The sequence below is a fragment of the Pipistrellus kuhlii genome, unplaced genomic scaffold (genome assembly GCF_014108245.1).
Source record: "Pipistrellus kuhlii isolate mPipKuh1 unplaced genomic scaffold, mPipKuh1.p scaffold_m20_p_2, whole genome shotgun sequence".
Lineage (NCBI taxonomy): Eukaryota > Metazoa > Chordata > Mammalia > Chiroptera > Vespertilionidae > Pipistrellus > Pipistrellus kuhlii.
The window spans coordinates 47543185-47571184 of NW_023425515.1; the positions used below are offsets into that span (position 1 = coordinate 47543185).

At 52.2% G+C, this 28000-nt stretch overlaps 1 protein-coding gene, 1 long non-coding RNA gene and 1 pseudogene across 20 annotated transcripts in view; 2 read left to right on the plus strand and 1 right to left on the minus strand.

Moving 5' to 3' along the window:
- The first annotated feature begins 4988 nt into the window (after window positions 1–4988).
- The window catches only part of TNK2 (tyrosine kinase non receptor 2), a 51009-nt gene continuing 27997 nt past the window's right edge, over window positions 4989–28000 (plus strand). For 4 of the 19 annotated variants that reach the window (XM_036445032.2, XM_036445044.1, XM_045583885.1 and 1 more), the window contains exon 1: window positions 25224–25292. In XM_036445032.2, coding sequence (XP_036300925.1) covers window positions 25239–25292 — 54 coding nt within the window. In that variant the 5' untranslated portion in view covers window positions 25224–25238. Of the gene's footprint in view, window positions 5089–10376; window positions 10382–13755; window positions 13767–23162; window positions 23303–24626; window positions 24646–25153; window positions 25293–27768; window position 28000 lie in introns of those variants that run through there. The other 15 variants (XM_045583880.1, XM_045583882.1, XM_045583876.1 and 12 more) reach the window with 11 other exon arrangements.
- LOC118722901 lies at window positions 15869–16592 on the plus strand (annotated as a pseudogene).
- On the minus strand, window positions 19969–24068 carry LOC118722902. Its single transcript, XR_004989162.1, has 2 exons — window positions 24022–24068; window positions 19969–20113 (listed from the first exon to the last, which is right to left on the minus strand). It is a non-coding gene; the product is annotated as an uncharacterized LOC118722902 (long non-coding RNA).

Below are 28000 nucleotides of genomic sequence, written 5' to 3' on the forward strand. Positions count from 1 at the left end.
CTCCCATGGAAAAAATAAGCCAGTCAAAACCCACTAAATTCCGTTTCTCTCCTACTAATGCGTTGCAACAGTCGTTTAAAAAAAAACATGGTTCTATTTTAGAAAACAAAACAGAACAAGAAAGCCTTCAGCCCAGCCTCTGCAGCCTCCAGCACACTTGGCTGAGCACCTGCTTGCAGGTATGAGTCAGGCTGCATCACCCCCCCTGAGTGGCCCTCCTTGCCTTGCCCGCAGCGTAACCATCTCTCAGAGGAGATTCGTAAGGGCGCCATCAGGAGCCTCCACTTTGAACGAGACCTGACTAGCCCTCTTCTTTGCAGACTCTCCCTGCTGTGGGCAGCTCTCCTTAAGCTCCAAGTCTGGGAGGCGATTAGCACAGGCATGTCAGAGGGTTGGTGTTATCCCTACAGCACCGCCTGTATCTCCTGAGCCTTGTGCTTCCTTTTTTTTTTTAATAATAATAATTTCTTTATTGATTAAGGTATCACATATTTATCCTCAACCCCCCCCCCATCCCAATCCCCCACACCTCCCCACTCATACCCTCACCCCGCTATTGTCCTTGACCACTGGTTGGGCTCATATGTGTGCACATAAGTCCTTTGGCTGATCTCTCCCTTTTATCCCCACCCTGCCTTTGAGGTCCACCAGTCTGACCCACGGCTCCTTATCTCTGGGTCTGTTCTTGTTCATCAGTCTATGTTGTTCACCATTTCCCCCAGATGAGTGAGATCATGCCCCACTGGAAATATACTTATAAGAATAAAAAATGAGACAAGCAATAATGGTTATGCTGAAAGGCATATGAATCAGTCTGCAGTGAGCTTCTTTCTGGGCCACCAGTTCTTTTGAGACCCAATTTCAGTGTCAAACAGCGCTTCTAAACTGTCTTCTCTCCTCCACTAAGCTGACAGCTCCCCGGGGGAGGGGGAAGAGAGCAGTCTCCCTGGGTGTCCCCCTGGCCACTAGTTCGGGAGTCCCAGGACGGTGCAGAGAACACAGCCTGAGACAGCTCCCAGCAAAGCTCGGGCTCCGCACGGTGGTAGACGCGGACAGGCCAGGGCTTAGGGCTGGGCAGAATTGGGGGAGGGAGCAGGAGGCCTCTTTGAGCCCAAGGCAACAGAAAACCCTACACGAAGGATGTTATAGGAAGCCTGGATCTGGCTCCTGAGAGCCACTGGTGGAGAGTGGGGAATGGGGACCTGCGCTCCCCCGATGAGTCACCAAACAGGACCCACCAGGGCGCAGGTGCTTGGATCCCCTGCTTTGTTTGATTTGGAGCTTGATTTACTGGCAGAGAAGCCTGCTCCAGATCGGTTGTTTGCATCGATTGACCCCTAAAAACCTAGTCAAAACCAGTGCTTCCCCAAAGGAAGCTCCTGGGCCTGGCATTGCTTTGCGGTGCCTCAGTGGCTCGGAGCAGACCTGTGAGTCAGAAAATCGGACTTGAATCCTGGCGTCACTGTATAACCAGGTGTAGGATCCCGAGCAAGTTACAGGACTTAACCAAGTAGAGCCTCAGTTCCGCCATCTGTAAAATGGGGGTGGTAACGTGTACCTTCTTGGGTTGTGGTGGGGGTGGGATGTACATAAATGCCGAGGACAGGACCTTACCAGCAGGAAGGGTCCAAAAACGTTAGCGATTGTCATTACTGAGGCTGGTGTGGGGAAGGCTGGGAGAGGACACCTCCTCAGATTCCTTCCCGCTAATTTTCTTTTTTCTTTTTTCTTTTTTTTCCTGAGGTCAGGCAACAAGGGAGAGATTTTAGCCTAGATGTGCCCATAGGTAGGGCCAGGAGTCCTGTCTGTCCTAGACCCTCTCTTGGCCCGGGTAGGGTGCTTTCACCTCCTGCTCACAGCCCTGGCTCCATGGGCAAGGACTCTGTTACACACATGCTATGAAATGAGTGAGATCGTGCCCCACTGGAAATATAAGAATAAAAAATGAGACAAGCAATAATGGCTATGCTGAAAGGCATATGAATCAGTCTGTAGTGAGCTTCTTTCTGGGCCAGCAGTTCTTCTGAGACCCAATTTCAATGTCAATGATTTAGTATAATAGGAAGTTGTGCTGCCCATCTCACAGGGTAAGAAGCAGTGATTCAAACCCACCCCATCGGGTCCCCCATCATAGGTGTCTGGACACAAATCCACCCAATCCAGCCCTCCCCCCGCCCCTCGCCCCCTGCCCCTATGGGTGTCTGGAGCCCATCCCCTTCTCATTGCCCTACTGCCTTCTGGCCAGTGCCTTGGGCCCAATGCCAGACAGTGGGAGTGCAGGAAGAACCACCCTCACACAGCTCTCTGATGTCCGACCTTGGGGACACTGCCCCCTGGAGTTGTTTTATTATTACAGCCACTTTATACTGAGGTACAGTCAGCAGAATGGCCAACTGGCCCTAAGCCTCTGGGTTCTAAACGCCACCTCCCAGGGCTGCCTCCAGGTGGGCCAGGAGCTGGGTCTGTAGGCTGCACTAGCCCTGCGAGGAGGAGCTGTGAATGTATCCTCCTTTGTGGGTACAGGGCGAAGAGGGCCACAGAGGCCCAGAGAATGCCCCCCACAAAAAGCCCATCGAGAGTCCTTTAAATTCTGACTCCCCATCCCTGGGTGCTGGTGCCATTTTAGGGCTCAGCTTGTCTGGTTTACAGCTGACCTAATACACTTATAATTCTTTACCACTTTCGGTCTCATGGTTACCCCTAAAAGGACCCTGACAGGAGGAAGGCACCCCCCTTCTTTGCCTGGGGCTCTTTCTGCCTGTGTTCTCTGCACAAAGTGTCACACGCCTGAGAGAGCTCTCCCTTATTTTATTTTATTTTTTAAAAATGTATTTTATTGATTTTTTACAGAGAGGAAGGGAGAGAGATAGAGAGTAAGAAACATCGATGAGAGAGAGTCATTGATCAGCTGCCTCTTGCACACCCCCTACCGGGGATGTGCCCGCAACCAAGGTACATGCCCTTGACCGGAATCACACCCGGGACCTTTCAGTCCGCAGACCGACGCTCTACCATTGAGCCAAACTGGTTTCAGCGAGCTCTCCCTTATTGCAATAACCTTCAAGTACCCTCTGCCCTCTGTTGGGAAAGGATGGGGTTTGATTTGGAGCTTGACCTCTGGGCTCCATTTTATCTATTAGGACTAGAATCTTCCTCTGCAATCAAACACTCATTAGATTGTGCCCTGGTAAACTTTCCAGTCCATCCTCCTCATTTTGGAAACGAAGCCACTGAGGCCAGATGGAAGTGACCTTTTACGTGGTCACGTGGTAAATCAGCACCACTGCACTGCTGCTTCGAATTCAAGACAACTATTTTTAAAAAATATATTTTATTGATTTTTTTTTACAGAGAGGAAGAGAGAGGGATAGAGAGCTAGAAACATCAATGAGAGAGGAACATCGACCAGCTGCTTCCTGCACATCCCCTACTGGGGATGTGCCCGCAACCAATGTACATGCCCTTGATCGGGAATGGAACCTGGGACCTTTCAGTCCGCGGCTCTATCCACTGAGCCAAACCGGTTTTGGCTCAAGACTCCTATTCCAGTGCTCCTCCATTGGGCGTGGTTGACTATGCCTTCCCAGGATTAACTCCTGACCGAATGCCTCACCTCGCCTTCCTTTTTTTTTGGCATCCTTAGAAGACAGCCTGAAGGAGGTAGGAGGCGAGAGAGGGTAGGGGGAGGAGCAAGCGGAGCCTGGCCCTTTAAGAGGGCGTGCTGGCCCCGCCCCCGCCCCGCCCCGCCTCGGGCGGCGCAGGCGCAGGCCGGCTCCGGGGGACTCGGGCGGGCGCTCGGGGCTCGCGGGCCGGCGCGCGGGGCCGCAGCACCTGCGGGGGCCGGAGCGGGGCTCGGCGCCCGGAGGGAGGGGAGGGCGGGCGACGCGCCGGGGACGTGGGGGCGGCCGCGGAGTCGGAGTCGGGGCCGGAGGGACGCGGCTCCGCAGCCCCCTCGCGGGGGACGGGGCGGACGGCGCGGGCGGGCGGGCGGCGGGGGGCGGTGTGAGCGCGCGCCCCGGGCAGCACCATCTGGAGGGGCGGGAGCGCGCGGCCTCTGGGGGGCAAGCGGGTGCGCTGGGCGGCGCGGGCGGGGGGCCCCCAGCAGGGCGCGCAGGCGGAGGAGGAGCGCGGCGGGCTGAGCCCCGCGCTGCCCGAGCAGCAGCCGCCGCGGGTGGGCGTGCTCAGCTGGGGGCCGCAGCAGCTGCGCGGGCTGAAGCTCGGCGTGGAGGAGCAGGGGGGCGTGGGCCCGGCGGTGCAGGAGGAGGGCGGCGCGGGGCCGTGGGGGCAGGAGCGGGGCGGCCGCGGCCGGGAGCCCAGCCCGGGGGCGGTGTGGGGGGCGCCGGACGGCGCGGGCTGGAGGCGGCGGCTGTCGCCGTGGACGAGCTCGGGGAGCTGGCCCGGGGTGCAGGAGGAGGGGCTGGGGGCCCGCACGCTGCACCAGGAGAAGGGGGAAGGCAGCCCCGCGGTGCAGGAGCGCGGGGAGGCCCTTTCCGGGGTGCAGGAGCGGGGGGAGGGGAGCCCACGCCGGCGGCTGCTGCGGCAGCAGCTGTCCGAGTTCGGGGACCGCTCCTGGGAGCGCGGGGAGGGGCTTGAAAGTTCGGGGGAGCAGCCCTGGGAGAGCTGCGGGCACCCCGGGCGGGAGGCGGTGGTTCTGGGGGAGGCCCGGACGCCCAGACAGCGGCCCGAGCTGGTGGGGAGGGCGCGGCCTGTGGGGCCCCAGGGCCCCGAGGGAGAGGGGCGCCCGGGAGTGCAGGAAGCCAATTGGCTTCCCGGGGTGCAGGAGGGACAGGTGGTGCGGGCCGTCCAGGAGACGTACCTGGACGGGAAGGGGTTCCTGGGGGGAGAGGGGCCCCCTGAGGGGCTCAGGACCCGGAGGCGCCGGCGGAGGAGGAGGTGGTGAGCCACCGGCGGGCTGCCCAGTGCCAGGATCGCCAAAAGGAGCACAAGATGTAGGGGTTTGGGGGAGTGGGGAGATAAAGAGCCTGGGAGCGACTGCCTGAGAGCCCGCTGTGTCCTGCTGGGTACTCTGCGGCCACCCCGGTCTGGACATCCATCCTCAAAGCAGCGTCTGCAGAGAGGCGGCAGGAGGTAAGGAAGCCCATTTCTGCCCTCTGGTGCGTTTGGAAGCCGGGACCCTGCGGTTACCTCGGTGAGGGTGCACCCCAAAAGGCCCTTGTTCACTGCCCCATCCCCACCCCCCAGTTTAAACCTGGGGAGGGAGGAAGCAGTGCAGTTTTCAACAGCGAGGCAGGAACCCCGCCCCCCCCCCCCCCCCCACCTTAAATGCCAGCGAGAGTGATGGGGCATTTCCTCAGAGTCTAGACTGGAGGTGAGCCTGGGTGGCTGCCAGGCCTGGGCAGAAGGAAGAGGGGGGAGCCGCAGACTGGGGCTGCAGAGGAGGCTGCCCTCCCTCCCTCTGCTTGTCTGCCTTTGGAGGTAGGGGTGCCTCCGTGCCATGCCGTGGTCGTAGCTGGCATGGTGCAGCCAGCCTAGGTGGTTGCCACACGTCCTTACAAGACGTTCCGAAAGAGGGAAGAGGGCAGCATTGTGTTAACAGGACCTTATCTCGTGCGGCAGGCAACGACTTGGGCACGAGCCGACCTGCTCCCGCCACACCTTCCTGTCACAGCTGATTAATGCGGGAGGGCCCGGAGCCAAGGATGGATAGTGGGCAGGAGGATGGAGAGCTGCTAGGTGGCTGTCTGTCTCCCGGAGGAACCCAGCCTGGAAGGGGTGGGAGAGGACAGGGTATCTACCCCATTGGGCTCTGGGCATCCTTTGTGGCCCAGACCTCAGCCCCAGCCCCTGGAGGTGGACTGATGGTCCGCTGTGGCATCATGGGTTTGGTACCAGCTGAAGCCAGCTCCCGGACCAGCCTAGAGGCGGCGTTTGCAGGGGTCAGTGCTAGATTTGACTTTTATGTTGATTTTTGTAATGGCCGGGGTGTCGGGCCTTCTCATTCCTGGCCCAGAGGGGCTGCTGACTGTCTGTCTGGGTTTTTGCTTCTCTAGTCCTGGGGGCTGGGAGACGGTGTGCAGAATTGCAGCTTGCTTCAGGGCCTTGAACTGGGACCAGTCTCTGCCCCAGCCCAAGGTGTGGCCCTCAGTCACATGGCCCCCAGGGCCCTGTCTGAGGCACACGGGGTGGAGATTGTTGGGCGGGAGTGGTGGTGACTTCCTAGCTAGGCAGCTCCTGGGACTGTGCTGGCGGAGCCAGTTAGCCTGCCCCTCAATCAAACCCAGACTTGTCTGTCGGCTTCAGCCCACGCCTGCCTGTCTCGCTGCCACCCCAAATACTCAGGGACCTGAACCTCAGGTGCCGTGTCCAGGGTGCCTGGTTCTTCTGGGATAGCCAGACTGGTTCTGTCTCTCTGGCTTCAATGCAAAAACATGGTCTGTTCTAGCCCTAGCCGGTTTGGCTCAGTGGACAGTGTGTCTGCTCCCAGACTGAAGGGTCCCAGGTTCGATTCCAGTCAAGGACATATGGGACATGGACCTGGATTGTAGGCTGGATCCCTGGCCCTGGTCCCGTCTCCTGTGGGAGGCAATCAATCTACAGTATGTGTCTTTCTCACATGATGTTTCTCTCTTTCTCCCTCCTTACCTCCCTCCCTCCCTTATCTCCCCCCCCCCCCCACACACACACACACTCTCTCTGAATCAATGGGAAAATATCCTCTGGTGAGGATTAACAACAACAAAAATTGTTCTAAACATGTACACAGAAGCACACATTTTCACTTATTTCAAGTCCCCTTTTTAAATTTGTGGTAGATGAAGATGAGGAGGAGGGTTTTGCCAGATGTGGGTTTAGATTACTTATGAGCTACGTAACGTCCTGGGCAAGGTAACGCCTTTGGGTTTCAATTTCCTTTTCTGGGTCCTGCCTTTCACCACAGTGTCTTCTTTTTTTTTTCTTCAATTTGAACAAAATGCACTTAATGCAATTATCAGTAGTCTATAACAATAACTTTTTTGTTATAGGTTTGTTGGGTAAAAGATAATAATCTTTAATAGAACTGTTCATGTATATTAAATCTCCAGGGTTTATTTATATATATAAAATATATATAATTTCTTTATTGATTAAGGTATCACATATTTGTCCTTATCCCTCCATTCCAATCCCCCACCCCTCCCCACTCATGCCCCTACCTCCCTCTTGTCCTTGACCACTGGTTAGGCTCATATGTGTGCACACAAGTCCTTTGGTTGCTCTCTCCCTTTTATCCCCCCTCCCTCTGAGGTCCAACAGTCTGACCCACGGCTCCTTATCTCTGGGTCTGTTCTTGTTCATCAGTTTATGTTGTTCATCATTTCCCCTAGATGAGTGAGATCATGTCCTACTGGAAATATACTTCTAAGAACCGAAAATGAGACAAGCAATAATGGTTATGCTGAAAGGCAAATGAATCAGCCTGTAGGGAGTTTCTTTTGAGACCCAATTTCAATGTCAAACAATTCCTTATGTATATGTGTCAGCAATGACATTTCAGTTCTGGATGGTGGACAAATAGTCTTCTTTTTAAAAAAAAATATTTTTATTGATTTTTAGAAAGGAAGGGAGGAGAAAGAAGTAGAAACATCAGTAATGAGAGAGAATCACTGATTGGCTGCCTTCTGCACACCCCGTACTAGGGACAGAGTCTGCAACCTGGGCATATGCCCTCACCGAATTGAACTGTGACGGTCTGGTCCATAGGTCAGTGCTCAGCAACTGAGCGTGCGGCTCCCAGTGTCTTGAGTGCTGAAGGCTCAGACCCTGCTTTATCAGTCTGGTACCCCTGCCCGGGAGCTCCGGGTGGTACCCCTCCCCGGGAGCTCCGGGTGGTACCCCTGCCCGGGAGCTCCGGGTGGCACCCCCTCCCCGGGAGCTCCGGGTGGTACCCCTCCCCGGGAGCTCCGGGTGGTACCCCCTCCCCGGGAGCTCCGGGTGGCACCCCCTCCCCGGGAGCTCCGGGTGGCACCCCCTCCCCGGGAGCTCCGGGTGGCACCCCTCCCCGGGAGCTCCGGGTGGCACCCCCTCCCCGGGAGCTCCGGGTGGTACCCCTCCCCGGGAGCTCCGGGTGGCACCCCCTCCCCGGGAGCTCCGGGTGGCACCCCCTCCCCGGGAGCTCCGGGTGGTACCCTCCCCGGGAGCTCCGGGTGGTACCCCCTCCCCGGGAGCTCCGGGTGGTACCCCTCCCCGGGAGCTCCGGGTGGCACCCCCTCCCCGGGAGCTCCGGGTGGCACCCCCTCCCCGGGAGCTCCGGGTGGTACCCTCCCCGGGAGCTCCGGGTGGCACCCCCTCCCCGGGAGCTCCGGGTGGCACCCCCTGTCCGGGAGCTCCGGGTGGCACCCCCTGCCCGGGAGCTCTGGTTGGTACCCCTCCCGGGAGCTCCAGGTGGTACCCCCTCCCGGGAGCTCCGGGTGTCACCCTCCCCGGGAGCTCCGGGTGGCACCCCCTCCCCGGGAGCTCCGGGTGGTACCCTCCCCGGGAGCTCCGGTTGGCGGATGTTGGGGAAGAGGGGCCAGTGCTTCCAGACCTTTCACTCTGGCCCATAAGCCCACAGTTATCCCCCATGCCCTATGCTTTATTCTGGAACATGAAGTGCTTTTTTATTTGTTTTTAATAATAGTTTTATTGCGGTATAATGATAAAAGATAAGTGGAACATATTTAAAACACAATTTGACGTTTTAATATATGTATATATTTGTGAAACCACACCACAATCAGGATAATGAGCACACCCATTATTCCCAAACTCCCAAGCGTTTTGTAATCCTTCCATCCCACCCCTCCTTTGCCATCCCCCTTCCCCAGGTAGCAGACTGGTTTGCTCTCTGTCATTCTGCATTAATTGACATTACCTAGAATTTTATGTAACTGGAACCATACAGCATGAGCTCTTATTTTTTTGCCTGGCTTTTTTCACTCACCATGATTATTTTGAGATTCATCCACGTTGTTTTGAATATTAACACATTCCTTTTCATTGCCGAGTAGCATTCCATTGTCTGTATACACCTGTTTATATACAGTCTGTTTATTCATTCTCATATCAATGGGTTGTTTTCAGTTTTGGGTTATTACAGTAAACCTTGATTTTGTGGACCTTGATTTAATGGACAAAATTTCTGGTCCATATATCATGTGAAAATTAAAATCCTGTTAATTTTAAAATGCTTTTAATTTAGATTTGGTTATAATTAACAGGCTGCTTTTTGTTATTAATGTTCACTGTTTTTTAACAAATTTTAGGGAAAAACACTAGTAATTTCGCCATATGTTGGAAAAACACTAGTAATTTCGCCAACATAAGTAAATATTACATATCTAAAACTATAGTCTACATATTTACAATAAATCCAAGAGTCACTGCTCGTAAAGTGTTCAGTGAATGACTAGCATGTGATTACACGGCATTTTGTGCCATTATTGGTTCTGTTGTCGCATGGTCTGACTTCCTGCAGCAGTTTTCTTTTTTTTTCTTGTTAATCCTCACCTGAGGATATTTTCCCCATTAATGTTTTTTAGAGGGAAGGGGAGAGAGAAAGAGAGAAAGAAACATCAATGTGAGAAAGAGACACGTCGATTGGTTGCCTCCTGCATGTGCCCCAACTGGGTCCGGAGATAAACCTTCAGCTAAGTACGTGCCCTTGCTGAGAATCGAACCCGTGATCCTTCGGTGTATGGGCCAACACTTTTAACAATGGAGCCACCCTGGCCAGGGCTCTGTAGCAGGTTTTTAAAAAAAATAATTTTGTTGTTGTTTTTTTAAACATTTTTATTGATTTCAGAGAGGAAGGAGAGGGAGAGAGAGGAACATCAATGATGAGAGATAATCATTGATTGACTGCCTTCTACACAGCCCCCTCTGGGGATTGAGCCTGCAACCTAGGCATGTACCTTTGACAGGAATCGAACTGTGACCTAGTTCATAGGTCAGCACTCAGCTTCTGAGCCACACAGCCGGGCTCTGCAGCAATATTAATATCTGCCAGCCACCAGATGTTCAGATGGCCACCCTATGTTCAGGTGTGCACTGAGCCACTCCCCAGCCATGTGCATTTGTTTACTTGTGGTGACTGATGAATGCACATATTTACTAGATCTATTTAATATACATTTAAAATTACTTGTCATACATATTTAATTTTAATTACACAAACATGTTTATATAAGTAAAACCTGATAAACTAATTTGTCAATTTTCAACATATGCATTCAGAAAATCTATTTTATTATATAACTAGAGGCTTGGTGCACGAATTCGTGCACTTTGAAAGGAAATTAATTAGAAGGTGGCTGGTGGGGCGGGACTGGGCAAGACGGGCTGGACACACCCTCGGTCCCTCCCTAGCCAGCTGCACCTGGGGCAGTGCTGGGGTGTCTGCGGAGTGAGCAGGGCCCCTCTGGCAGGTGGGGTTCCCTGGCTTGGCCTGGCCTGCGGGAATTGAGCCGAAACTGGCTCTCAGACATCCCCTGAGGGCTCCTAGATTGCAAGAGGGCAATTCTTGGGTAACTCACCGCGGGATCAGGCTCCCTCCTTTCTGGTTCTGGGTGCATCATCAAAGAACCATAGCTGCCAAGTCACTGCAGCTAGGCAGCTCCTGTGTTGAGCATCTGCCCCCTGGTGGTCAGTCCACGTCATAGTTACCAGTCGAACGGTTGGATGGTCGCTTAGACTTCCGTATATATAGGACTTTCAGATTTAACAGACACCCCCTTGCCCGAATTAACCTGTTATATTGAGGATCGAGGTTTTCCTGTACAAATAAAACTGAGCATTTGTTGAAGTCTTTGTATGGACAAATGCTTTTTATTTCTCTTGAGTACATTCTTAGGACTAGGATGGTTGGATCATGTAATAGAAACTGCCGGACTGTTTCCAAAGTGGTTGTACCATTTTACATACCCACCAATGAAAGTTCGCGTTTGTCCACTTTTTTTTGTCAACACTTGGTCTCTAATTTGAGACATTCTAATAGGTCTGTAGCTGTATCTCATTGTGGTATTAATTTGCATTTTCCTAGTGAGTAATGTCATTGAACATTTTCATGTTCTTATTTATCATCTATATATCTTCGGTAACATGTCTTCAAATTGTTTGCCCATTTAAAAAATATAGATTTATTGATTTCAGATTGGAAGGGAGAAGGAGAGAGAGATAGAAACATCAGTGATGAGAATCATTGATCGGTTGCTTCCTGCATGCCCCCCACTGGGGATCTAACCACAACCCAGCCATGTGCCCTTGGCCAAAATTGAACCTAGGACCTCTCAGTCTGCAGGCTGACACTCTATCCACTGAGCCAAGCTGGCTAGGGCTGTTTGCCCATTTTTTAATTGAATGGGTTTTGTTTTTTTCCATATGGAGTTTTGAGAACTCTTCATACATTCTGAATACAAGCCTTTTTATTGGATATATGACTTGCAAATATTTTCTTCCAATCTTGGGCTTACATTTTAATTCTCTTAACAGTGTCTTTTGGAGAGAAGTTTTAAATTTTAATGAATTCTAATTTATGAACTTGTTTGCTCGGTTTTTATGGATTGTGCTTTTTGTGTGAAGATGAAGAAACCTTTGCCTAACTCAAAGCACTGTGGTTTGCTCCTGTGTTTTCTCCTACAAGTTTTATAGTTATGGTTTTGCTTTTAGGTCTCTGGTCCATTTGGGGCTAATTCTTGTATAATATATGGTGCAAGGTATGAATTGAAATTCAGTTTCTTATGTGTGGAGATCCAGTTCTTCCAGCACCGTTTCTTGAAAAGACTTGTCTCTCTATGGAGTTGCCTTTGCACCTTTGTCAAAAATCAATTGTCTCGTGGAAACCGGTTTGGCTCAGTGGTAGAGCGTTGGTCTGCGGACTGAAAGGTCCCAGGTTCGATTCCGGCCAAGGGCATGTAATACATTGGTTTCGGGCACATCCCCGGTAGGGGGTGTGCAAGAGGCGGCTGGTTGATGTTTCTCTCTCATCGACGTTTCTAGCTCTCTATCTCTCTCCCTTGCTCTCTGTAAAAAATCAATAAAATATATTTTTTTAAAAATCAATTGTCTGGCCTGGCCAGTGTGGCTCAGTAGTTGAGCATCAGTCTATGAACCAGGAAATCATGGTTTGATTCCCAGTCAGGACACATGTGGGATGATGGCCTCAGTCCCCAGAGGGGGCTGTGCAGGAGGTAGTGGATCAGTGATTTTCATCATTGATGTTTCTCTCTCTCTTTCCCTCTCCTTTCCTCTAAAAATTCGTAAAAAAAATATTTAAAAAAAATCTGTATATGTACAGATCTAATTCTGGGCTCTGTTTTGTTCCGTTGATCTATTAGAGTACTATCTTTATCCCATTATCTTAACCACTGTAGATTTATAGTAAGTGTTGATATCAGGGTAAGATCTTGAACATTGTTCTTCCTTTTCAAAATTGCTTTAGTTGTTTTAGGTTCTTAGCATTTCCATATGCATTTTAGAATCAATTTATTAATTTCTATAAAACACAAAACCCTACTGAATCTATAGATTAACTTGGGGAGAATTGACATCTTAGCAGCATTGAACTTTCTGACCCATGAACACTGTAGAGCTCTGAATTTATTTAGATTCTTTACGAATTTCAGCAGTGGCATATAGTCTACAGTGTGTACATCTTTCACATCTTTTGTCAAATATATCTGTGAGTATTAACATATTTTTGGTGCTGTCGTAAATGGTACTTTTTTATGGTGTTTGATTTTTAAAAAAATATATTTTTATTGAATTTTTACAGAGAGGAAGGGAGAGGGATAGAGAGTTAGAAACATTGATGAGAGAGGAACATTGATCAGCTGCCTCTGCACACCCCCTACTGGAGATGTGCCTGCAACCAAGGTACATGCCCTTGACCAAAATCGAACCTGGGACCTTTCAGTCCGCAGGCCGATGCTCTACCACTGAGCCAAACCAGTTTCAGCTGATTTTTTATTTAAAAATTTTTTATTTAGCTTAATTATGGTAAAACTAGAGGCCTGATGCATGAAATTCATGCAAGAGTAGGCCTTCGCAGCTGCAGCTGCCTGGATCCCTCCCTTGAAGCCACAGCTGCAGCCCCAGCTTCATTCCAGAAGGACGTCTGGTCTAATTAGCATATTATGCTTTGATTATTATAGATATATATAACATAAAATTTACTATCTTAACCATTTTGAAGTGTACAGTTCAGTATTGTTAGGTAAATTCATATTGTTGTACAGCCGTCATCACCATCCACCTTCTTAATATATTTTTCATCGTGTAAAACTGAAACTCTGTACTTACTAAACACTGACTCTCCCCTGGCTTGTGTGGCTCAGTTGTTGAGCATTGACCCACTAACCAAGGGGTCGCTGGTTTAATTCCTAGTCAGGGCACATGCCCGGTTTTCAAGCTCATTCCTGAGTATGGAATGTGCAGGAGGCAGCTGATTGACGTTTCTCTTCTCATGCATCTATGTTTCACCCAATCTTTCCTTCTCCCTTTCTTTCTCTCAAACAAACAAAAAAACACACCCCAAAACAGTGACTCTCTATTTAGTATTTATCTTTTTTTCACTTACCATATGTACTCAAGGTTCATCTATGTTGTAGCAGGTGTCAGAATTTCCTTCTTTTTTAAGGTTGAATAATAATCTAGTATATGGCCCTGACTGGTTTGGCTCAGTGGATAGAGCGTCTGCCTGCAGACTGAAGGGTCCCAGGTTCAATTCCGGTCAAGGGCATGTACCTTGGTTGTGGGAACATCCCCAGTAGGGGAATGCAGGAGGCAGCTGGTCAATGTTTCTCTCTCATTGATGTTTCTAGCTCTCTATCTCTTTTCCTTCCTCTCTGTAAAAAGTCAATAAAATATATTTTAAAAAACAATCTAGTATATGAATACTAGAGGCCTGGTGCACAAAATTTGTGCATGGGGGGGGGTGTCCTCTCCAATCCAGGACCCCTCAGGGTATGTCCGACTGCCGGTTTAGGCCCCATCCTGTGCAGTCTGGGACTGCTGGCTCCTAACCGCTTGCCTGCCTGCCGACCTGATTGTTGCCTAACTGTTCCCTGGCCGGCCTGATGGCCCCCAATTGTCCTCTCCTGCCAGCCTGATGGCCCCCAACTGCCCTCCCTTGCTGGTTTAATGGTCCCCAACTGCCCTGCCCTGCCAGCCTGATGGCCCCTAACCACCTCTTTGTCGGCCCACACCAGCGTGGCTTTGTCTGGAAGGAAGTTGGACATCTGGAAGATGTCTGGTCACCTGGTCTAGTTAGCATATTGCCCTTTTATTAGTATAGATTCTATATTTTGTTGATTCATTCAGACAGTTGCTTCTTAACCTTTGGTTGTCAGTAATACTGCTATAAGATGGTGTTACTTTTTAAATTTTGGTTTCCAATTGTTTGTTGCTAGAAAATATGAATATAATTGATTTTTGTATATTGATATTGAATCCTGCCAGCTTGCTAAACTGACTTATTCTGGTAGCTTTTTTGTAGCTTCCATTGGATTTTATACATAGACTGTGATGTCATCTGCTAATAAAGACAGTTTTACTTCTTCCTTTCTAATCTTTATGCCTGTTGTTTCTTTTTCTTGCTTGATTGCACTGGCTATATCCTCTAGTATAATGCTGAATAGAACATTAGATTTCCTGGTCCTGACCTTCAGGGATTTTCCCAATTATTCATGATGTCAGCTGTCGGTTTTTCATATCTGACCTTGATCAGGTGAAGGAGCTCACTTCTATTCCTGAGATTTTTAATAGAATGGATGCTGGATTTTGTCAAATGGTTTTTTGTGTGTTTATCAAAATGATCGTAGGACCTTCTAAAATGTTGAATTACATTGATAGATTTTTAAAAGATATTTCTTTATTGACTTCAGAGAGAAAGGGAGAAGGAGAGAGAGGTAGAAACATTACAGTTGAGAGAGAATCTTTGACTGGCTGCCTTCCGCTCGCCCCCTACTGGGGATCAAGCCCGAAACCCAGGCATGTGCCCTTGACTGGAATCGAGAACCTGGAACCCTTCAGTCTGCAGGCTGACATTCTGTCACTGAGCCAAGCCAGCCAGGGCTACATTGATAGATTTTTAATTGTTATAACAACCTTACATTCCTGAGACAAACTCTACTTGGTCACGATGTGTTATTCTTTTTTTTTTTTAGTTTTTATTTAAAAAAAATATTTCTTTATTGATTTCAGGGAGGAAGGGAGGAGAGAGATAGAAACATCAATGATGAGAGAGAATCATTGATCAGCTGCCTACTGGGGATCAAGCCAGCAAACCAAGCATGTGCTCTTGGCCAGAATCGAACCTGGGACCCTTCAGTCCACAGGCTGACGCTCTATCCACTGAGCTAAGCTGACTAGAGCACAATGTGTTGTTCTTTATATATATTGTTGAATTCTGTTTGCTAAGTATTTGTTAAGAATTTTTTATCTATGCTTATGAGGATAGTTTTCTTTTTCTTTTTTGTAATATCTACAGGATTTATATATCTTTAACTTAGAATAGTCTGCCTCCAAGTGATTTTAGTAGTATATTTTTATCTCTTTTCTTTGTGTTATTAATGTTAAAAATTATACATGCTATCAACTCCATATGACATTGACATTATTTTTGTTTAAACAGTCAATTTATCTTTTACAGTAATTAAATAAGAAAAATATCTTTTTTTTGTTCTTCCCAGTTTTTTTGTTTTTTTTATTTTTTATTTTTTTATTTCTATTTTTATTAAATTATTATCTGTGTACATATAACATGGCCCCCTCCTTCCATACATGCCCTCCCTCCCCAGAGTTTTGTGTCCATTGGTTGTACTTACATGCATGTATACAAGTCCTTCGATTGATCTCTTATCTACCTCAGATTTCCCTCCCCTCCCCGCTATTTACCCATGTAGTTGCTATTTCCAATGCTCCTCATTTCTTTGCAGAGATCCATATTTCTACATGGTATTATTTTTCTTTATCTGAAGGACCTTAACATTTATTGTAGTGTAGGTTTGTCTGCTGATGCTGAATTCTTTCAGCTTTTATATGTTTAAAAAGTTTATTTAGCCTTTATTTAAAAAATATATTTTCATTGTCTGATCTGCCCTCTGCGGTGGAATCAAAGCCAAGATGCAGATTTTTATGAAAACCCTGATGGGGAAGAACATCACTCTCGAGGTTGAATCCTTGGACACAATAAAAAAGGCAAAGGCCAAGATCCAGAATAAGGAAGGAGTTCCTTCTGATCAGCAAAGACTGATCTTTGCTGGCAAGCAACTGGAGGATGGATGTTCTTTGTCTGACTACAGCATTCCAAAGAAGTCTACTCTTGATCTTGTGTTGAAATTTTGTGGTGGTGCTAGGACAAGGAAGAGGAAGTCTTAAACACCACTCCCCGGAAGAATGAACATAAGAGAAAAAAGGCTAAGCTGGCTGTCCTAAAGGCTGCAGAGTGGGTGAGAATGGCAGAATCAGCTGCCTCTGGCGAGTGCTCTTCAGATGAATGCTGGAGTTTTTATGGCTAGCCACTTTGACAGACCTTGTGGCAAATGTTGCCTGAGCTATTGCTTCCACAAACCAGAGGACAAGTAATTGTACATGGGTGAATAAAAGACATGCACTAACAACAAAAAAGATATTTCCATTGAAATAGAATTCTAGTTAGTTTTTTCTTTCAGTACTTGAATGATATTGTGCCATTGTCTTCTCATTTCTTTTTTTAAATATATTTTATTGATATTTTACAGAGAGGAGGAAGGGAGAGAGATAGAGTTAGAAACGGCGATGAGAAAGAAACATCAACCAGCTGCCTCTTGCACACCCCCTACCAGGGATGTGCCCGCAACCAATGTACATGCCTTTGACCGGAATCAAACCTGGGACCTTTCAGTGAGCCAAACTGGTTTCGGCTGTCTTCTTATTTCTATTGTTTCTGCAAGAAGTATGCTGTCAAGAAGTATGCTTCAAGATTTTCACTTTATCACTGATTTTGAGCAGTTTGATTATGATATGTGTTTGTGTAGTTTCCTTCGTGTGCCTTGTACTTGGAGTTCACTGAACTTCTTGAATCGGTGGGCTTAGTTTTCATCCAATTTGGAAAATTTCAGCCAATTCTTCACATGTTCCCAACTTTCTTCTTTCTTTAAGCATTCTGATTACATGTATGTTGGGCCGGTTGAAATTGTCCCACTGTCCACTTAAAAAGGAATCTCTTTTTCCTCTATGTTTCATTTTGGAATTTCTAGTACTGTGTCTTCAAGATTTTCTTCTGCAGTGTCTAATCTGCCTTTAATTCCATTTAGTTTATATTTTCATCTCATAATGCGTAGTTCTTATTCTAGAAGTTCAATTATAGTTTTTTAGCATATGGTTATAATAATTGTTTTAATGTCTTTGTCTACTAATTCTAATGTATGTCAGTTCTGGGTTGGTTTTGATTGATTGCTTTTTCTCCTTATTATGGACTAGTGGCCCAGTGCACGAAATTTGTGCACATTAAAAGGGGATTAATTAGAGGAAATAATTTAATATTGCTATTTGCCCTTTCTCTATGATAGAAGTGTCAGAGATGAAAGAAAATTAGTAAAATGTATATGAAACTCTTCCTCCTGGCAGAGGCGGGGGCGCACCATGGGACCCAGAGTCAAGTCCCACGTGTGCCTCAAAATCACGCAAGACCAGACCTGGCCGCCCCCCCCACTGGGCACAGCCTCAGGTCCCCTGGCCCGGAGCTGGGGCTGGGAGCACGGCCTGAGCTCCCCTGGCCCAGTACTGGGGCGAGGGGGAGGGGGTGAGGGGGGCTGCACCTTGAGGTCCCCCGTCAAGCCCTGCCAGGTGGAGGGTGCAGCCTGAGGTGCCCTGTCAAGGCCCGCCAGGCAGGGATGCAGTCTCAGGTCCCCTGGTCTGGGGCATGGGGTGTGGCCTGAGGTCCCCTATCAAGCCCCCCGGATGCAGGATGCACAGCCTCAGGTCCTGCTGATTGCTCGTTAAGGCTCCTTACGGGAACTCTGGCCTCTGCCGTGGGCGCAGCCATCTTGTGTTATGGAAACCCCCTCCTCCACTGTGGGCACCGCCATATTTGTGATGGAGTGATGGTCAATTTGCATATTCCCTCTTTATTATGTAGGATTACAGATTTTTGTATGCCTAGTAATTTTTTATTGGATGCCAGACAGTATGAATTTTCTTGTTGATTGCTGTGTATTAAATATTCTTGAGGTTTGTTCAGGGATGTAGTTAAGTGACTTGGAAATAGTGTGATCCTCTTGGGTCTTGTTTTTAAGATTTGTTAAATGGGACCAGAGCTGTGCTCAGTCTAGGGCTCATAATTCCCCACTGCTGAGGCAGGGCCCATTTGTATATTCTACTCAGTGCCTAGCTTTTCCAACCTGTTAGGAATAGGCACTTTTCCCAGAGCTGTGAGTACCAGACACTGTTACTTCTGTCCTTTTGGGTAGTTTCTGCACATTCATGTGATGATCAGAACCCAGCTGAGTATTGGAGAGGGCCCTTTGTAGACCTTTATGGTTTCCTCTCTTTTCTGATGATGTTCTGTGAACCCTGGCCACATGAGTATCCCCAGACTCAGCTCCATCTCCCCTGCTAAGGGCGTCTTTTGCAGTGTGACTGGTTCCCCTCCTTGGACTGCAGTTTGGAAATCCAGCTGTAGGGCTGGGGTCCTTTGTCTCCTGTCTCATGTGTATCAGTGTCTTTTGTTTCCTGATATCTGATACCTCTAAAGCCATTTTGTATATTTTATCTATTTTCCCGTTATTGTTATTTCTGACAGGAAATGAAATCTGATCTCTATTAGTCCATCTTGGTCCAAGATGAGGATTTGACTTTCATTCCCCTCATTCCACCTCTCCACCTTTTAATGCTCCCTATCTTTCAGTCCATCCACTCTAGGTATATTGCATTTTTTTTCCTTCACTCTCCTGTCCGAGTTTACATTGCTGTGGTATGGTAAGCTATGATGACTTTTCCTTTCCTGCCCCACTCTTTGTTCTCCCTGGAGTTGGCTTTTCTGTGTGCTTGGTTTTCTGTGTATCTTTCAGTTAGTCGAACTCGCCGGTAGCCGTCTACATTTATCGAGATGTTGTTTTCCATTCGGTGTTCTGTCAGACTCCTCTTTCTGGAGAGGTTTCGGAGCCCTGTGTCTGGAAGCAGCTCGGGCTGGCTGCTTTCCATCATGGTGCTTGGCTGTCCCTTGGCATCCTGGCGATTCCTTAACAGCCCTTCTGAGGTGGGCTCTTGTTTCCTGCATCTCGTGTCTTCTCTGTTGGTTTACTCGTTCGTTTTTGGTAGAGCACGTCCTCTCAGGTGTCACAGGCCCATTTGCTTTCCAGCTTTTTGTGGTGGTTGTCTCTCCTGTTTTTTAATTATTATTATTAAATATATTTTATTGATTTTTTACAGAGAGGAAGAGAGAGGGATAGAGAGTTAGAAACATCGATCAGCTGCCTCCTGCAAAATCCCCACCGGGGATATGCCCGCAACCAAGGTACATGTCCTTGACTGGAATTGAACCCGGGACCTTCCAGTCCGCAGGCTGATGCTCTATCCACTGAGCCAAACCGGTTTCGGCGTCTCTCCTGTTCTTATCCTTGGGGACTTCTGCCATGCAAACATCTCTCCTTTTTTAATTGTGGTATTGGTAGAGTTTTGGGAAGGAGTGAAATTATGTGCCTGTTTGCAATCTGCAGTCTTCTCCTAGAACGTCTATCCCCTCCTTAACCTTTGAGAATCCATGAAATCATTCAGTATCCAGTATATATTTATTTAAAAAAAAGTTTTAATGATTTTTTACAGAGAGGAAGGGAGAGGGATAGAGAGTTAGAAAAACATTGATGAGAGAGAAACATCGATCAGCTGCCTCCTGCACACCCTCTACTGGGGATGTGCCCGCAACCAAGGTACATGCCCTTGACCGGAATCGAACCTGGGACCCTTGAATCCGCAGGCTAGTGCTCTATCCACTGAGCCAAACTGGTTAGGGCCAGAATACAATTAATGGATAAGACCCTGGCTCTGTCCACCATGGGCCTGCATCCTTGAGCCAAGCAATGTAGTATACAGAATTCTGGCTTCATTTCTTATTTTCTGGGTGATCATGGCCACCTCTTCAGAGCTAGTTTTTTTTTATCTATAAAATGGGAATAATGTAGAATAGGAAGGGGGGGGGGGTTTAAATTGGTCAATGAAAAGAAAGCTTTTAGTAAAGAACATGCACGTAATGTTTTGTTTTTTTTAATATATTTTATTGATTTTTCACAGGAAGAGAGAGGGACAGAGAGTCAGAAACATCGATGAGAGAGAATCATTGATCAGCTGCCTCTTGCACACCCCCTATTGGGGATATGCCCGCAACCAAGGTACATGCCCTTGACTGGAATCAAACCCGGGACCTTTCAGTCCACAGGCCGACGCTCTATCCACTGAGCCACCGGTTTCGGTAGCACATAATGTTTTCTTGAGAGCCCACACTGTGACTTCTCCTTTATACTTCCCCCCAATCCTAGCACCAGGTGAACACATAGTAGGTCTGTGAGAGACGGAGGAGGGGCGTAGGGGGAGAGGTCTGGCCTGGCCTCTCCTCTCAGCAGTCGAACCTCCTGAGGAAGCTGAAGCCATGGGCCTCCGCGGGGATGAGGACCGGGGTTCTTATCGCTGCCTTTCCTCTGTAGGCTGTCTCCTAGTGAGTCAGGGTCTCCGCTCGGGGCCCTGACCTTCACTTGTCCCTGCTCTTGGCAGGGCCGCTCCTCCTCAGCGGTCAGAAGAGACCGTTGTTGACCACTCTGAATTGTTGACCTCCCCCAGCTCCTGGAGGTTCATTCCCTGTGACAGGCTCTTAAGTGCCTTGGACCAGGCCAGTCCCTTCCAATTTAGGGACTCAGTTTCTCTGTTGCTAAAGTGGGTGGGCAGGAGATGGTGGGATTTATGGTCTCTTAAAAACAAACAAACAACAACATATATATATATATATATATATATATATAAAATTTCTTTATTGATTAAGGTATCACATATTTGTCCTCATCCCCCCATTCTCACCCCACACCCCTCCCCACGCATACCCCCACCCCCCTGTTGTCCTTGACCACTTGTTAGGCATGTATGCACACAAGTCCTTTGGTTGATCTCTCCCCTTTATCCCCACCCTCCCCTACACTCCCTCTGAGGTCTGACAGTCTGTGTCTCTGGCTCTGTTCTTATTCACAGTCTTTGTTGTTCATTGTGGAATCTTAAGTACCTTGAAATCCCTGACACTTCTCTCCCAGGTTCAGACCCTTCGCCTCCTGGGCCCCGCAGCCTGCTCTGCACTGGATGTGCCTAGCTCCGGGGTTCTGTTGCGGACGGACATGGGGATGAGCAGTCCCTGTAGCAGAGTAAATGATTTACAATACACAGTGCTGGCTTTCCCCACCCCACCTCCTGGGCCCAACAATAGGCCACTTCAGCTCTAGGCTCTCCCCAGGGGTGGGGGTGGGGTGAGGCCTGAGCCAGAATGCGGGCAGCTCGCTGGGCGTCCTCTGCCCAGCCCTGGAAGAGCCCTGGGAGTGCCTGGCAGCCGGCACTACCTCCTTCCCTTCCTCGGAGGCGCTGCCGGGCCTTGGTGCCATGCTGGTGCCTGGGCCAGAGCATTGGCATGGTGTGCACCAGGCAGACCCCGGCGGCTGCAGGAATTCATCCTGCCACACTTGCGCGGTGTTTGTGTTAGCGGGGGAGAGTGCTCCAGGAGTACATTAGGGCTCTCAGTGTCCTGTCTGAGTGTCAGGATTGGCATGCCAGTCTGGCTGGTGGAGCGTGGAACAGTTACAAAATACTCTCGAGACCAAGCTGGTACATGTGGGCGGCGCTGAATTCAGTGTTGGTCTGTGTCATGATGGTTAATCAGATCCTTTCTTCTCCGAAGATCCTTACTCCTCTTTCTCCATGGTGGTCTGAGATAAGGTGCAGGAGAGTCCCTCTGTCTGATGTATCTGCCTCTGCTTCTGTGCCCTGCCTTTCCTCCCTGTCACTCCCCTTCCCCCTTCCTTCCCTCTTCCCCCCTCTCTTCCTCTCTTCCCTATCCCTTTCTCTCCTCCATTGAGAAGGCCTTCCAGTGCAAGACTCCCCTTCCGCCTGAGTGACCGCATGTTGTCCCTGGGACTGAGGTGGCTTTGTGGGAGCACAGCAGCTCAGTGGGTCTGGGACAGGAGCGGCTGCAATGAATCTGAAAACACGGAGACATTTGAAGGGAAATGGTAAGAGGTGGACAGATAGACAAGGAGTGGATCCTGACGGGCCTTGTATGTGGCTCAATGAGGAGCTACAGAAGGCGTGAAGCAGGGGAGGGACCTCAGGTCTGTGCTCACATGGCAATAATAACAGTAGGCCACTGCGTGCCAGGTGCTGTGCTAAGTGTGCTGCTCATGATCTCATGGAGTCTGCACTCCTTGAGGGAGGTACGATTTGTCCCCATTTTACAGATGAGGAAATTGAGGCTTAGATGTTAAGTCCTTTGCCCCAAAGTTGCCCAACGAGAAAGGGACAGAGTCAGGATTTCAGCCCAGGCCTGCCCGCATGACGGGAGGAATAAGAAAGAGGCAGAAACAACAAGATTTTGTGGCCTGCTTGGGGAAGGTCGGATGGCTGTGGGGGCCAGGGGTGAGGTGTCTAGCTTGGGTGGCTGGTGTTGGCTTGTGATTTTCAATCAGGATACAGGAGCACCCAGGAGCTCGGGTTAAGTGGTTAATGATGACCTCGGTCTGGACATGCAGGATTTGTGGTTACCTGCCTGTGCATCCTCCTGGCGGCGGGGAGGGGGGTGCTGTCCTGTAATGTGTAGGAATGTGGGTCTAGAGCTCCAGGAACTCGGGAACGGAGACAGATAGCTCATGGTGGTAATCGGAGTTCTAGGAGGAGAGGCGGTGACCCCCACGGACAGAACCTCCATGGAGAAGGGAAGAGTTCAGAAGTCTCAGGAAAACACCAACAGTTAGCGAGAAGGACGAAGAGGCTTGAGGGCTGGTCTCGGGGCCTGTGGGCCCAGCACTGCTGCCAAGTATGCCTCAGCCTTGCCAGTCCTCAGGCTCTCCGATGCCAAGCTCCCCTGGGAGGGAGTGGGCCGCCCTGTCCTGGGGATGGAGAGGGTGTGAACAGCCATGGCATGCCTCTGAATCATCCCCTTCTCTCCTTTGGCCCCTGGCCAGCCTCCTCCTCAGACCGGCATGATGTCAGACCCGGGCTGACCTGAAGGTGTGGGGTTGCCTAATGCAGTTCCCTCTGGGATGAGGACCCGAGGGGAGCCGGCCTGGCCTGGGTCCAGACGCTTGGGTCCTGCTCACAGCGGGTGAGTGGAAGCCGACTGGGCTCGGAGGGACTGACCTGGAAGGCAAGATAATCCTCTGGCTGAGAGGAGCTACCAGTGTTACACCCCCCCTCCCCCTCCCCAATATGTTGTTTTTCCTCTAGGGCTTGGAGAAGAGGGAGGGCAGAGGTGGCGGAGGGAGGGCTGGCTTGGAGGTGCGATTGGCATATATTCCCGAGAATACGGTAGATTGTTTTGGAAAAATCCTCTTGGCCGGAAATTACTTGTCACGTCTGCTCCTGGGATTGGATTTGTCACTTCACTGATGCTGTTGGAGAGGCTGGGGGAGAGGGTGGGGGAGGGGGGCAGCAGCAGATTCCTGGCTGCTCCCGGCTCCCTTTTAGAGATCTGGGGGCAGTTACAGACCAGAGAGGTGTGCGAGTGGGCTGGATGCCCCAAATCCCAGAGGCAGGTTGGGGCCTGTGGATATCTTTATAGCAAGACGGCAGGGGGCTTACAGGGGAGGAGGGAGGGAGGAAAAGCAGGAAGGAGGAAGGTTTTCGGATCAGACCCTTCTTCACCCGGCCAGGAGGAGAAAGAAAGAAGGGGCCTGGCATTTTCAGCCCCTTTTCTCCACAGCCACCTGGCTGGGTTCTTGCAGCACTGGTGTCTGTCCTAGCTGATACACCCGCTGCCTGGCAGGGTCATACTTAGGGTTGAGACCGAGCTTGTGAGGAGGGGGAGCCTTGGGGAAAACTCACCTGGTGCCCGCCTGGGCCCTCGCCTCACTCTGCAGGGTGAGAGTGTGTGTGTGTGTGTGTGTGTGTGTGTGTGTGTGTGTGTGCCGGTGGCTCAGCATCTCTCTCCTCCCTGGCCCCAGCCCTGGAAGGGGAGAAGCACCCTGAGCTCAGCCGCACATACCTGTTCCTGCGGAGTCAGTGGATGCTTCAGATGCCAGCCAAATGAGAGGGTGTGCGTCCGTCCGCCTGGAGCCCTGGGGCTGGCGGGGGAGGAGGAGCCTCGGCGGCGGCGGCGGGGCGTCCTCTGCCAGCCGGGGCCTCACCTGCACGCCGGGTGGGAGTTCGGGCGGGCAGGTGTGGGAGCCGGGTGAGAGTTCGGGCCCCTCCAGCAGGCAGCGTGGGCACTCCGAGGCCGGAGAGGGCAGCCCCAGCACCCCGCCCCGCCCTGCCCCGCCGCCCGCACAGCCTGGCTCTCCCTCCGGGGGAGGGGGCGGAAGGGAAAGGTCAAGGCCGGGCTGGAGGAGGCGGAGGGGGTGGGGGCTGGGCCGCGCCGGAGGAGGCGTGGCTCCCGTGCTCGGCCCCGCAGGTTTGCGGTGGCGGCCAGGGTGGAGCGGAGAGAAGAGGAGCCGCGGCGGGAGCCGGCAGGTGGGCGCATGGTGGAGGGGGAGGCCTCAGGCCGCCCCTCTAGAGGGAGGGGAGGGCGGGGCCTCAGGCTGGTTCGGGACCGGGGTGCTTCTGTCCTGTATGCTTCTGGGATGGACCCCCCCCCCCCCCGCTCCCCCCATCATGGACTGTGGGGAGCCTTGAATCCCCGGGACCAAGCTGGCGGCTGTGGAGCTCTGGGGTTCAGGGGAGGGGAGCGTGGCTCTGGGGACCGGGCTGTGGCCCTGCGGGAGGCGGCGGCTCCCTGGCGCAGACGGGGCAGGGCTGGGGGCGGGGCTGCCGCGGTCGGAGCCGGAGGGACAGCATCCTCGGGGGCTCTGCCAGCGGGTGGGTGGTGGACAGGAGGCTGTGGGGTGAGTGCGGGGTGGGGACCAGGACCAGAGCTCCCCCTGCTCATGAGCTCCAGCAGCCCTGCCCTTCTAGGCTCAGACCTGAGGATGCTCCGGGCCCAGCCCCGTGCGGGCCCAGCCCCGCAGGCCCCGCAGCAGCGCGCAGGGCGGTGACGCTGCCGCCGGAGGGGCGGGGGCTGCGGGCGGCGCTGCTCTCCTCGGGCCTGAGCGCTGCGTCTGGGTCCCATGGGGGAGAGGTCTGCGTATCAGCGCCTGGCTGGGGGCGAGGAGGTCCTGCAGGTAATGGGGTTAATGGGATTAATGGGGGCGAGGAGGTCCTGCAGGTAATGGGGGGGGGGGGGCCCTGGGGGAGAGCCGAGGGCCCAGCCCTGCGCTCTGCTGCCGGGAGTGAGGGGTGTGTAAGCGTCTGGGCCAGGACAGGCCCCGGGAGGCTGCGTAGAGACCTGGTGTTGCTGCGGGGGGGGGCGGGGGGGGCTGAGGGGTGGGTGAATCAGGGGTGATGAATTGCGGGTGCTGGCGTTTGCCTCCGTGTCTCTCTGGGTCCCTTGGGGTCCCCAGGAAGCTGCCCTTTGGCTTTCTTCAGCGCCCCCGGAGCGCTCCGGGCACACCAGGGTTTGGGGTTAGTCAGCCACGGGCGCGCCTCCCCATGCCCGGACATTCCCGTGGACATTGCGTTCAAACAGGCGTATCCAGCCAGAATGCCCCTGTTAGCTTTAAAAAAATAAGGTCACACCATCCATACGTAGGGGACCACGGCTCCTTCTCCTTGGAGACCAAGCACTCCCTCCGTCGGCCGGCAGAGGGCAGTCGCTGACAGGACAAAGATGGGCCGAAAGGTGGGAGCTGCGGTTGGGGAGAAAGGGACCCCAGGCCTGGCCGGAGCAGCTCGGACCCCTGTCTGCCCAGGCCGTTCTTTCCTGACAGCGCCTCACAGCTGGATTGTGAGCAAGCTGCCCAGGCTTGTTCTTACCTTAGACCCAGGGAGAGTCAGGCCTGGGGCTCTGGCGTGTGGGGCACATCTGTCAGCGGGTGCCTGGGGTTTTTTAATCTGGCCACGCTAGCCCAGCAGCCCTGTCTCGGGGTTGAGGGAGTAATCCTGCTTAGATCAGGTCCCTGGGCCTCCTTCAGAGAGGGGCCTGGTGGGAGGCAGGCAGTAGGAGGCTTTTCTTTCTGAGCTGTGGACATTTCCTGCCGGGGTTTGGGGGAAAGTCCGCTCCAGGGTGACCTCTGCCTGCCCTTGTCCGTTATCTGTGACCCCAGCCTCAGACGGGGACTCACTTGGACGGAGGGGAGCTGCACCTGGCTGGCTCCACAGGCTTTGGGTAGCGGATGACGGGGCCGGGGGCGGGGGGGGCGGGGGGGAGAGAAGGTCTGATTGCTGGGGTTTGTTTTCCCCCCTTCTCCCCCCCGCCCCCCGTCCCCCAAATCAGGGCTCAGACCAGGAAATGGCTGTCCCTTTGGGTAGCTCCTCTCCACACACTGAGAGAGACCTTGGAAAGAGAGCTTGGGATGCTGACTCCCCCCAATTCCCACCCCAGCTGCCTGCCCCACGAGCCAGCTGGGGCTCTCCGCGCTGGTGGCCAGCTGGATAGGAGACAAGAGAGCAGTGTGAGAGAAACAGGGGCTCCCTGGGCAGGGTGGGGGGGGAAGGAGGGGGAGCCGAGGGAGCCGCAGAGGACTTCCTGCAGCTGTCAGGTGTGTCTGGGGCTGCGGGGAGGGGAGGTGTGAGAGCAGCTGGCCCTCTTGAGGAGGGCCGAGGGATGTTTGTCGGCTCCGGGAACACGGGGGCCCCTGGGGGCTTGATGGAGCTCCTCTCCTTCCCGTTCGCTGGGCTGCTGTCGGGGTGTACGGGTGCTATAACAGGAGACACCATGCAGCCCGAATCCCACAGCGTGGGGCCGGGCTGATCCCGCTGGGGCTAGCGAGCATGTTTGTTTGTTTTGAGGGGGCTTGGGGACGGGGCCGCCCGTCTGGGGAGGAGGTGCCCGGGTGTTGTGGGGCAGCAGACAAGGCAACCCCAGGGGAGGAGGTGGAGATTCCTTACCCCCTCCACCCCCTCCCGGTCTTGGCCGGACTGCCCCGCGCTGGCAGGCTGCCGGCCTCCTATTTCCGTCGGGCACCAGGGTAACAGGGCCACATTAGGGCCTGAGCCAGAGGAGACACCCAGCCAAGGCCAGGGCCGGGAGATGGGGGAGGGTCTCCCCTGCAGGACCCGAGACCACCTCGGGGGTCCTGGCCCCCCAACGCAGGCTCTGTACTGGCCCCCAAGCCCCAGAGAAGCCCACGCGGGAGCCTGCGCCCATTCTTCGTGCATGGCTGCTGGGTTCACATGGCCCCCACCCTAAAATCCCAGGGGTTGTCTGCAACTATGGGGGCTGGGGTGGAAGCCAGAGACAGGGGGCCTTGTGTGTGGGGAGGCAGGGGGGCCGGTGCGGGGGGCTGGGAGGAAGAGTCCCCCCATTGCCGGCCGCCTTCTTGGCAGCCATTCAGAAAGGTCCCTTTTCAGCCAGTGTCAGAGCTGCTCAGCTGGGGAGGGCGGGGGGAGGAGGGAGGGAGGAGGAAGGGCAGTCAGGAGGGGGAGCCAGGGAGCAGGGCTGGAGCTGTGACCACTGCGCTGGAGAGAAGACAGAGAAACCGGACAGAGGGAGAGGACTCGGGCTGCAGGCAGTCTTAGGGAAGAGCTGACCTGCCCCCTGGCAGGCCGGCCAGCTGTAGGAACAGCTGTGCTGCAGAGCGCGTTCTTCTGCCCTACGTCCCACCCCTGGTGTGGGACTCTGGGGGCTCCTAGGGCAGACCTCTGGCCAGCTTCCCTTCTGGGCAAGACCTGAAGCATAGGAGCTGAGGTCCCTGCTCCCCCGCCTCTCAAGCCAACGTCCGAGGGACCCGTCGGGGGTCCAGCCCCGTGGAGATGCCAGCGGCGCGTCGGTTCCCTGGCCTGGAGCTCTCCTTCCCGCTCCTGGCCAGGCTGCGGCGGAGACTGTACACAG